We start from the raw sequence: 10,956 nt of genomic DNA, 5'->3' as shown, positions 1-10,956 counted from the left end.
TATGACGGGGATGTTGTTAAGTTCTCCAAATTAACAACAGTTCGATCACACGACCCACCCGATAGCCATTACCAATTCATAAACATGCAACTTTGTTGAATGATCCAACATTTAACTATGTGCTCTAAAATTATGAAATACTATACTTTGGACCAAACTGTTCTAAGATTTTGTTAAATTAATACGTTTTAAGACATCTAATCTTATTCTGGCGTTCATGTGGTGTCTTAGTTGAACTGATGTGTTAATTGGAGCATTGGTTGTAATCTATCACAAATTCCTAATTGATAATATGTAATGTATATATCCTCATATGACCTTTTCACATGCCACGACTCCGTCCGTTATAAAGCAGCTCTAAAGTATGTGCGAACAACAAAATTGTTGTTTTTGACTGGTTTGCCAAAAGAAACATAAACATAAACTACGGTTGCGAAACCGGGTCCCACCCGGGTGCTTTTGCAATAGAAAACAATGCAATACTATCCCCCCAAACGATGCTCCCCCAAAAATGTTCGCCGGCAGGAAAATGGGTTAATGTTTTCGGTAGGCTCCTGAAAGTCGTTTAATGCCAGAGCATTAAAAAAGCGATGGCAAGCTGGGCAATGGGAGGGGGGGGATTAAATTCGCGCGGGATTAGGGTAAACCGATCGCACCCGCCTCAACATCGGGGCCCGTCCGTGAAGCACTGATCAATTAAACGTTTCTTCTTCTCTCTTACCCTCTTCCTCCTGTTCCACCTCCCCCTTCCCCTCCTACCCACCCATCCAACCAAGTGCATCTGTTCCGGCCGGTCTCAAAGCGTGGTCCCCTTGAGCTGGTGCGCCCGAGCTCTGGTGGGGCGTGTTTTCGAGTGCGGTAACTCTGTTCCCGATTTGATTCCACTCGAAGTGGCCTGTATTTTGGAGTGGCCTGTGCGGCAGCTCAGCAGCAGCAATGCGGGGAATGCATGGCGCTTCCCATCCTAGTTTCCCTTCGGAGCGAAGGGAACCGTGCGGCTGCGAGGCCTTCTCGGGCGGGTGGCCAATTGTAGTGCCACGTTCGTTCGGGGAGCTTGTGGTGGCACCAAAATTGGGTAATCAGAAATAAAGCGCCATGCAGCAGCACAATAGTCCGAGCTGCACTCGGAAACGATGGAGGTGCTGCCGATGCGCCCCGGTTGATGTCTGAGGCGGTAATTATGGATAAGCAAGGCGCGGTTTTGGGTGGATGGTGATTATCCACCTGTACTGTGCCACCCTTTGCACGGAGGGGCACGGACGGAGCACTCATTATGCACTGGTTTATGCTGGCTGGAATGCGCGCACCGTGGCAGAACACTTGCCGCGGGAGTACCGGGTTTCAAGTGCTGGTCGACTGTAGGGATGGTTATGTTTTTTTTGTTGAGTTCTCTTTTTGAACCATGCCTCCATACCCAGACCCCAGAATCGCTAATGGGTACGGGAGGAAGCTTCATCCGTGTGCTAGTTACATGACAAATGATGTTTCGACAGCACCTGGATAGGGCAGGCGGCCAGACCGGTGGAACCGATCCGAAGGGTTATATTATGTTGCGCTGCGGTATGTTGGTCAAGGGCAAAAATGGATTTTTGGGGGTAAAAAGGGGGCTGGCAATTCAATGCTCGGTACACAATAAACTACAGGGCTCACGGTGAGATGCCTTTTTTAATATTATTTTTTGCTTTGCGTGAAGAGGAACAATGAACGGCAAAAATTGGGTCCACTAGGGAACAGTTATATTTCACCAGTTGTTTGATTGATGATGAAAAAGTGGGTTTATGCTTAAGACACCATGTTTTCATATTTCTGTTTGTGGTTGTGACATAATTTAGCTGTAAAAAGGAAACAGTAATGTTGATTACTTGCAATATGACAACTTACAAGTAAAATAGTTTGCAAATCCTCAAAAATGTGTTTGATAAATTTATGATGAACAATCGAACAGAGTAATCACATTCAGCAAAATAGTGCGTTCATTGTTTTTTTTATATGTGTTCTCGTGGTACTGTTGTCAACTCGCATTACTTAACAACATGCTTGTCGTGACTAACTATCCGGCTGTTAAGTTACTTATTAATAAGTCTCGAAAGCCTGTATAGGCCGCCAAACCCACGTAGGTCGTTACGCCAAGGATTAGATAGTTCTTTGAGCAAATTGTACTGATTTGACTCATGAATTGTCTGATGCAATACACATTTCTGTTCGAATGTAATAATACTTTCAAGAAGGTTTAAAATTGTAATGTACAGGCGGTCTCCGGGGGCCTAATGTAATGGGGACCGAAGACGGCCTCAAAATACCGCGTATCTCGAATTTCCGCGTAAGTCGAGACTAGTAAATTCCAGCCAAAAGATCACTTTTTTTTGTTTAATTTTGCAAGTTGGGGGTGGTTTTAGCCACTTTATTAATTATTTGATATGATACTGTCTGAATATAATAGTTTCCAACCTTTTTGAAATAGTTTTTAACATTCGATCAAAACCGAAATTATTTGGCATTTTACAATTGATGTGTCAAATCACTACAATTTGCTCAAATAGTTTTCAAATTTAGAAAACTGCGTATCTCCGAATCCGCGTATAAGATGTACCGTGTATCTCGGAGACCGCCTGTACATGTTGTTGTAGGAATAGTTTATAGAGGCTTTGGCTCCAACGGAGTTCTTTCGCCTCTTAAACCTGTACAGTCTGTATTTTATAAAATTATTGATTTATTGGCTAAAACCTATCACGTCAAAATTAGTGATATTTTGGCTGAAAATCGTGAAATTGGAAATTGTGGAGATACGCGGTATTTTGCGGCCGTTATCGGTCCCCATTAACACTTTAAGAGCCGTGTCATATAAATTCGCATGACGGTTTTGCTCACCGTTCAGCTTTGCATCTGACGCTCTGTGATTCTCTTGAGAACGAATGAGTTGGGAAAGAGAGAACGAGAACGACATGTGCTACGCCGCTTATCGCAATGAAACAAAAGAGTGATAACAATGGCACGAAAAACTGTCGCTCTCATCGCTCTCTTGCCATGCGCTACGTGCTCACTCAAAAACTGTGACGTCAGGCCGGCGGTCAAAGTGTTAATAGTACATCTCGGGAACCTGTATCGCATTTTTCGTAGAAAGGGATGAACATTACTCATACAATGAAAACATTTCAGCGTCTTTTGAAAATTTCAAGGTTGAATTGCGCACGATTGTGAAATTTATGTTGCGTACAACTTGTATACAAAAACGTTAACGCTATATTGCCACAAAATTTAGTTCTTTTTTAATAATTAAACATATAAATAATTAATAATCGTGATAAAAAATTATATTTTTTGGTGAAATTGAGCTTAATGGATTACTGGTTTCAAAAAACAATTATAAGCTGATTATTTTTCTAAAACATTGCTGGTTTGGTTTCGATACCAGCATCTCGCGTGAAAAAAGTTGCCCATCCCTGCGACTGTTACGATGCAAGCCAGCAATTATGAAACCAAACAGCTTCCGTGTCTCTTTCCCGCCTTGACGCCTGCTGTGCGTACGCCGACTCCTGGCTAAACAAGACATTTATACTGGTTTTAATTAAAAGTAAACCAAATATCCTTTAAAGAATGTAATCTCGTGTAACATCAGTGCATAATGTTATAGTGTAACTATTTAAAAAAGCGGAAAAGTGTCCTACAGCCAGATCATTTGTGTGAATGCATTGGATTCCTTCGACACAGAAAGAAACGCCAAGGATAAGAGAAGCATACAGCAATCAACATTCCCCGCCGTGCGCTTTCTCGACGTCCGTTATCTTTACACGGCATTGTACGCCATTATTACTACCGTAAACAAATCAACGCTCATCGTGCAGCAACAATGTAAGTAAATCTTGATAGCAGAAGCCCTCTCTAATTGACATGCTCGAAATTGCACTCGAGGGGTTGTTGAAGATAAACGAGTGTCCACTGTTTGTGCAGCCCATTGCTGCACCATGTGTTCAATGGTAGGAGATTTAAGAGCACAATTAAATGGGGTGACACAATGTTTCGGAAAAGGAGCAGCACTTATCATAGACTATTTGCTTATCGTCACAGGCTGTATAATCAGCAAAGGACGTTCCATCGATTTCGGTGCGAATCAAAACAAAACCGACAAAAACAACTTTGACAGCTGGCGGCGAGCACGTGCTTTTCACGCGGGCTTGAATTAACCCTTGAATGGTCAGGAGTGGTTAGGTGGCGTTAGAAAGACTTAGAAACTCTTCATACAGAGATGTCAAATTTGAAGGCGGTTTATTTTTCGAATATTTGAATAGGAATTAGAACTATTCAAGTAAAAATTGTATTATTTTAGATTCAATCTGTTTGAAAGGAATAAATTTGATGCGTATTGAAGCAGAACATTATATAGCTGTTTGGGGCCTTGTTTTATGATTGAATTTAATTAGCTGATAACGAATATCAATTCGAAACTGCGTTATTTTTCGCCTCTAAATAGAAACTATTTACACCAACGTTGTCGAATTACCCACCTCTAACCACATTTGAGCAAAGCAAAACAAATAGCAAAATCAAAAGCCATCGAAAATAGATTTCACCATGTAAAACATAACAAGCCAAAGTCATTTCATTTTCAGTTTCCCCCTTTTTCTCCCAACTTTTATCAGCTAATCAATCTTTCTCGCTGGCGACACAGACACTCACACGTACACTCGCCAGTGCAACACAGCCAAGAACTATCGAACATCGACCACACACCAATAAACGTTCGTCAGCAGAGTGCGAAATTGAATGAACGGCCGTGCACGGTCGGTGTGCTGCTAACAGCTTCAATTAGAGAGGCTGTAGAATCTTCACCCGATTGCTACCCGACACTTCCCGCAGCACCACCGGCGACGAGATAGCATTATCTGGGCATTGCAACTACGCTGGCTGCAGGAGGGCTGGCCCGAGTAGAAAGGGAAGCTCATCCCGCCTGATAGTAGATTCCCTTTCAAGCTATTGCTTGATAAAAAACCATCGCGTGTAATACAATCAGCGTGAGAGATGTCTACGATCACTTGCGCACTGTAACCCAGGAGGGTATGTCCGGCGTTGGTGTGAAGAGCAGTCGTCAGCGAACCGTCGATCAGGTCGGTCACTGGGAGCGTGTCCTATGACGGCGTTAGCGCTTTGCCTACGATGACAATGTCTGCTGAAACTGCTAAGGTAAGCAAAAACAATTCATTCCATTCGTGGAGCGATCACAGCTCGCGCTCGTTTGTGGTAGCTTCAATGTGTTTAAAGTTGATTATTTGTTGCACAATTCTAGCCGGATGGCTCGGGTGAGCACAGCCAACCCGGAGCGCAGGAAGATGGCGATGCAGGCAGCAGTAATGTAGCAGGTGCTATGGCAACGGCCAGCGTACGGGCGGAACGATGGTACGAGAAAATCTCCGTCGAACCGTCGATGTTCCTGTACATGATGGCGTTTATGCTAACGTCGGTGGTGGAGCAGGCGTTCTTCCTGTACAAAGCGTGCACCGTCGATCATGGCTATTCGCACGAGATTTGCCTCAACATCGAGCAGTACCAGGATATCAAAAAGCAGGTCCAGGTGACGACCTCGACCTTTCATCAGTGGAACAACATCGCCATGTACGTGGTGCCGATCGTGCTGGCGTTGTTTCTCGGCGCCTGGTCCGATAGACGTGGCCGCAAGCTGCCACTCATCCTCGGGCTGATGGGCAAGTTTGTCTACTCGGTCATGATCGTGGTGAACACGCGCATGCCCTCGTGGCCGGTCGAGTACATCATCTACACGGCCACGATCCCGAGCGTACTGACCGGGGCCGACATTGCCATCTTCGCCTCCTGCTTTGCGTACATCTCCGACATCACGACGGTGGAGGAGCGCACGCTGCGCATTACGATACTGGACGCCACCTACCTCAGCACCATGCCGATCGGTGTCGCGCTCGGCAATGTGATCTTCAACCACACGGGCAAATCGTACACGATCATGTTCATCATCAACGCGTCCCTGCTCGCCTGCTCGATCGTGTACTCGATGCTGCGGCTGAAGTCGCGCACCACCGAACGCCAGTGCTCGATCCGCGAGCTGCCGTGGTACCGCATGCCGCTGGACTTTTTCGACCGCCAGCACGTGGTGCGCTCGGTGCGCACGTTCGTACGCCGGCGGACGATGCACCGGCGCACCTACATGTACCTGCTGATGGTGGCCATGTCGTTCTACACGTTCCAGCGCGACGAGAAGCCCAAGATGTACCTGTACACGCAGCTGCGCTTCAACTGGGACACGGATCTGTACAGCTACTTCAAGACGTACCAGTCGGCGGCGTACGTGGTGATGATGTTTCTCGGCGTGCCGCTCTTCACGAAGGTGCTCGGGCTGAAGGACACGCTGATCATAATGATTGGTGCGCTGGCGCACGCCAGCGCCCGGTTCGTGTACATCTTTGCCCAGGTCGGCTGGGTGCTGTACATCGGGGCTACCATCTCGAGCGTGGGCCCGGTGGTGGCGCCCGTGCTCCGGTCCATGATTTCCAAAATGGTGCCCACCAACGAGCGCGGCATCATCTTTTCGTTCCTTTCCGTGTTCGACAATGCGGTGCCGCTGTTTAGCGGCGTACTGTACACGCAGGTGTACAACTCGTCGATCAACACGTACCCGCAGGCCATCTTTCTGCTTACCATGGGCACGCAGATGATCGTGTTCTTCATTGCACTGTAAGCAACTGGGTGTTGGGTTGCGGTTGGGATGAGTTACAATTAATTTAAATTACCTTTTCTCTTCTACGTTGTTGTAGCGCAATACACATTTCACTCCGAGGTCGAAGGATGGAAGAATGCACCCCGGCCGAAAAGCCACCGGGAACCGGGCTGATCGACGAAGCGAAGGCTCCAGCGATCGATGACGATGCGCCGGCCGTTTCTCAATCATAGTGGGGCAGGCTACAGTGTACCGCCACCGCCACCTTCCGTTTAGTGCGATCCGACTGATAATCCGTTCGCTTGACGATCGCGATGTGAGTGATAATGCAAGGCAGTTTGGTGGTAAAGTGCTTCAAGTGGTGTGTTATTAGCATTACTTTCTACCGATTCGTACGAAACCATCCGTTAGTGTTAGGGTTTAAAAGATTTGTTTCCTTTTTGCAAATAGATCCGTTTGGTAACATCCAGGTGTCTTTTGGTAATTGTTGTGAGGTGTTCCCTCTCCCCCTATAATGTACGTGTAACCGTTGGCACACAGTGGCAAGGCATGGTAGGCGACAGCGTTTAGTAGCGATTAGCGTTGCCCTTGTCCGCAAAGCAGGATCGCAGCGATTCCTCAGCGACAAGCGTCGGTTTGTGCGGTGGATGGGCGGCTTGAGCGAACAGGGCGATGCCTTTCTTCATGAGCTCGATCGCTTCATCGACCCGCTCGTCCTGTGGGGATACATAGAAAGAGCGGCATTAGCGAGTGGTGGTCGGTAGTCCATAGAGCCCCTCGAAACCGGATCACGGTTTCCGGTTTTCGCGTCATCCCCTCTGTGAATCCCTCGGGTACGGCTAAAGAGCTTTACGACAATGTGTACGTGTTTGGCATGGCAAAGGGGCACCCTAGAAACATACCTCCAACGGTTGAGACTGTAGATAAATAGATAAAAGACGAAAGCACATTAACACGGCGATACACACGATACACAAGGGTACACCAACACAAGCAACATATACTACACCGGAAACGGTAACCGAATGGTCATTACATGGACAGGAAGGTAGGGAAAGCGGATCGAACCCACAAACGCATTGCCGAGTTGTGTGGGGTTTTGCACAATTTTCAAGGGAACACATACACATACACAGATAGAACTTGCCGTATTAGATTACAGATAGCAGATGACGATGTAGCGTGTTATCACACTGGGGGAGATAATTTTGAGCCTCTCCGGGCGGGGGCTGTCGCCGCCACAGGGGACGGTACAGCCCTCGCTCACTCATCCCACCCGGCCCCGCTCCACTTACCGCCATCATTTCCGCCCCGGTCGTGCACAGTTGATCGCTCGCCTCGAGCATCTTCACGTTCGCGTCCAGGTTGATCTGCTGCTTGCACTTGTTGCACTTGGCATTTCGCTGGGACGGTTTGCTCGGGTAGGCGAGTGCATTACCACACCCCTCGGTGGGACAGCGCAGCCGGGGCTTGGCGGGCAGCTTGTCCATCTGCGGCCAATCCTCGGCGCACGCCCGACAATCGCACTTGAACCAGTAGCGCGAGCGTAAGTTGCGCTGCCGAATCGCCTTCGGCTGGCGCATAAAGTGCGGGCCATAGTTTTCCGGCACGACCGCACCGGCCGGTATCGGTCGGCTGGTGTGCAGGATCATGGCAGTACCGAGGAAGGTGCGCGTCACCCCCGGGTAGCACTCGTGGTTGAACATCGAGGCACCGCGATAGATGCCAACGCCGATGTACTGCACCTTGGCCGTGTCGAACCGATGCTCGCCGGTAATGCGCGTCTCGTACACCTCGTGCGCGTTGAACTGTAGCGATTGCAGGGCGGACAGCAGCACCGCACCCACCTCCAGCTCCTGTTCCGTCGGTTCCGGCGCTTCCGTCGTGCGACGGCCGAAAAATTCCGCCTTCTGCAGGCAGCGCAGCAGGAACGCGGTCATGAGCGTGCGCTTGAAGTGATCCTCCGGGTCGCGGTGTTCCGTGTGGGCGCAGAACGTGTCCCGCAGCATTTTGCCCTCCTCGAGCACCTTCTCCGGAGTGCCGGCCTGCGTGACCATGCGCAAGGCGACGTGGCAGAGAATCGACATGCCGGAACCGATCATCAGGTCGAGATACTGACACTCGAAACGATGGTACGTGGCGCACGCCTTGTCCCGGCAGGCCACCGAGCAGAAGGCCACACCGCAACAGTCGGGACAAGCGACCGGAGCTATCAAGCTGTGAAAGGGGATAGTTAATGAGAAGTTAAATGACGTGCGATTACATCTGAGCGTTTGTTGTTACCGTGAGAAGCAGGCACTACAGTGCGTCCCATAGTACTTCGCGTGCAGGCAGGCTGCATAGGCCGGCTCGGTAAGAATTACCTCGCCCGGGCCGAGATCGGCCGCTGCCACGACGTACCGTCCGCGTGGATCTTCCTTACTGCCAGCAAGCTTGATTTTTGAAGAAGCGCCCAGAATTTCGCCATTCTCGCCTTCTCCGGCCAGCTTCGGGAGCGAACGTTCCACCTCCACCGAAGGTGTTTCCTGCTTCAGCACACGCAAATCCTCCAAATCTTCCTGCAGACGGCCAAGGGCGTAATTGTTATGGCCGGACAACTGGTGGAACAGTTTCGCCGCCACCTCAGCACGACCATTTTCACCGATAACTTGAGAGCGAAGAAAGAAACAAATAGTAGTATTTGAAGTCTGTCACACACTCTGTCTCTCTCTCTCTCTACTCACGTGCGTAACACTTGGCAACGCGGGCATAGTAGTCCGCGTTCTGTTTCACCGGCAGGCCACATTTGGCCGCCAGCTGAAGATCTTGCAGCGCCCGTTTGCCGTCCAGCTGTCGAATAAACACTTCGGCCCGCGTCCACAGAGCGAGCGCCAGCGTTAGGCCCTTGTCAATGTACCGATCGACACCCTGGCCGGGGGCGCGCATCACCGCCTGGCAGGCGATGATCAGGGCCTGCTGCAGCTTGTTCTCGCCGAGCAGCTTGAGCGCCTGCTCACGCCGCTGCCAGGAAAACTTTGCATCCTTCCCGCGGAACACCGGCTCCACGTGCTCTAGCGTACCCTGCACCTCGTACGCAACGACCGGATCTTCATAGATCAGGCGCAACCGTTCCTTGTCGCTCGGCACCTTCTGGTACACGTCCTGCAGCCAGCGCGCACTTTTTCCGGTGAAATTTTCCGCCACCGATTGGTAAAACTCGTTGAAGAAACCTTGCTTCTGCGACTGGAGCGTTTTCTCGTTGCACAGCGACGTAAACAGCGGGTCATTGTCGATCGAGGTCATCCTGGTGCGCCTGGTGGTCCCGGAACTGGGTGAGTGTGGAAAATCTGATTCTGAAAATCTGAAGAAATGCGCACACAACCAACACCACGCCCGTACAACTTGTCGAATGGGAACGTCGGAGTAGAATGGACGAACGGTGTTTTGTAAGCGCGAGTGCACTAAATTTAGAATGCATCTCCCGGCATGCCGGTGATGCTCAAACGATCTAATGTGGCTAGAGCGTGAGAGATAGAGAGCGCACGCGCATTTGGTTCGTAGGAATGTCAAAATAGTTTGTTTGGTCAGACGTTTGCGCATCACTTTGTTTACAGCCGCAGGTTGTTACACGAATGAAGTTGTGCATGATTGAGACCCAGAAATACGTCTAGAAATGTCTTTGGAAATACCTTAATTCGAATAGCCATGCTGAATATATCGTCCGGTGAAATGTTGGTAACATGAGAGCCTCTGGTGAACTTGATCCTCTACACGATATTGAGAGTGTCGTAAAGCTCGAAACATTCCTACGAGGCCAAAAGTCTCTCCAATAAGCTTCCTTAGCGAAAAATCAGGGACCATGAAGAATGCGTCAGATTTAGACAAGGTACGTTCTGGCCTCTGAGACGTTTAATATTGTATATTTCATATAAGAACTTCATCTTATTCGTTGAAGAATCTAATGATTTCATCACAGCTCTTGGAAAATCTAATGATATTGATGTTTGAATAGAGGAATAATACTTATTGTTTTGGAAGTCGGCTATATGTTGAAAGTAATGATTCGTTTCGCGAGTAAGGATAATATTTGTGTGATGAGATGCTCTGTAAAATTATTATGAATTATGGATTTTATGTGAGAAAAAGGACTCTGAAGATGTGAGAATAAAGATGTTATTGGGATTGCCTAGGTTGCAGCATTGGAATTCCTTTGGAAATGTTGTAATTTCTGATTCATATCTCAGATTGAGTATCTTTGTCTTGAGTGTTGACAGTGTCCTATAGTTAATTAAACA

General features: G+C 48.5%; 2 protein-coding genes across 3 annotated transcripts; one reads left to right on the top strand and one right to left on the bottom strand.

Moving 5' to 3' along the window:
• Positions 1-3,492: 3,492 nt before the first annotated feature.
• Positions 3,493-7,149, top strand: LOC120947577 (proton-coupled folate transporter). The gene is made up of 4 exons (XM_040363017.2): positions 3,493-3,849; positions 4,638-5,178; positions 5,282-6,699; positions 6,780-7,149. The coding sequence occupies exons 2-4, from the start codon at positions 5,152-5,154 to the stop codon at positions 6,913-6,915; spliced, it is 1,581 nt and encodes a 526-aa protein (XP_040218951.2). The 5' UTR covers positions 3,493-3,849; positions 4,638-5,151; the 3' UTR covers positions 6,916-7,149.
• On the bottom strand, positions 7,028-10,628 carry LOC120947575 (SET and MYND domain-containing protein 4). 2 transcript variants are annotated; one of them, XM_040363015.2, is made up of 5 exons: positions 9,406-10,628; positions 8,966-9,329; positions 7,978-8,899; positions 7,585-7,599; positions 7,028-7,398 (listed from the first exon to the last, which is right to left on the bottom strand). In XM_040363015.2, exons 1-5 carry the CDS (start codon positions 10,259-10,261, stop codon positions 7,249-7,251), a joined length of 2,307 nt encoding a protein of 768 aa, XP_040218949.2. In that variant the 5' UTR covers positions 10,262-10,628; the 3' UTR covers positions 7,028-7,248. The 2 variants fall into 2 exon arrangements, with proteins under 2 accessions (XP_040218949.2, XP_040218950.2); XM_040363016.2 differs by lacking the exon at positions 7,585-7,599 and having other exon boundaries at positions 9,406-10,627.
• Positions 10,629-10,956: the final 328 nt, after the last annotated feature.

This window comes from Anopheles coluzzii, chromosome 2 (assembly GCF_943734685.1).
Source record: "Anopheles coluzzii chromosome 2, AcolN3, whole genome shotgun sequence".
Classification (NCBI taxonomy): domain Eukaryota; kingdom Metazoa; phylum Arthropoda; class Insecta; order Diptera; family Culicidae; genus Anopheles; species Anopheles coluzzii.
The sequence above is the reverse complement of the archived record's forward strand: the minus strand, read 5'-3'. Positions and strand labels throughout refer to the sequence as shown.

Bases quoted from the DNA above. Each gene is read 5' to 3' on its own strand.
- LOC120947577 (XM_040363017.2), top strand. From the start codon at position 5,152: ATGACAATGTCTGCTGAAACTGCTAAG. The intron at 5,179-5,281 runs GTAAGCAAAAAC...GCACAATTCTAG, and splicing joins TGTCTGCTGAAACTGCTAAG to CCGGATGGCTCGGGTGAGCA. The intron at 6,700-6,779 runs GTAAGCAACTGG...ACGTTGTTGTAG, and splicing joins ATCGTGTTCTTCATTGCACT to CGCAATACACATTTCACTCC.
- LOC120947575 (XM_040363015.2), bottom strand. From the start codon at position 10,261: ATGCGCAAACGTCTGACCAAACAAACTATTTTGACATTCCTACGAACC. The intron at 9,330-9,405 runs GTGAGTAGAGAG...TTCGCTCTCAAG, and splicing joins CGTTGCCAAGTGTTACGCAC to TTATCGGTGAAAATGGTCGT. The intron at 8,900-8,965 runs GTAACAACAAAC...CCCCTTTCACAG, and splicing joins TGTAGTGCCTGCTTCTCACG to CTTGATAGCTCCGGTCGCTT.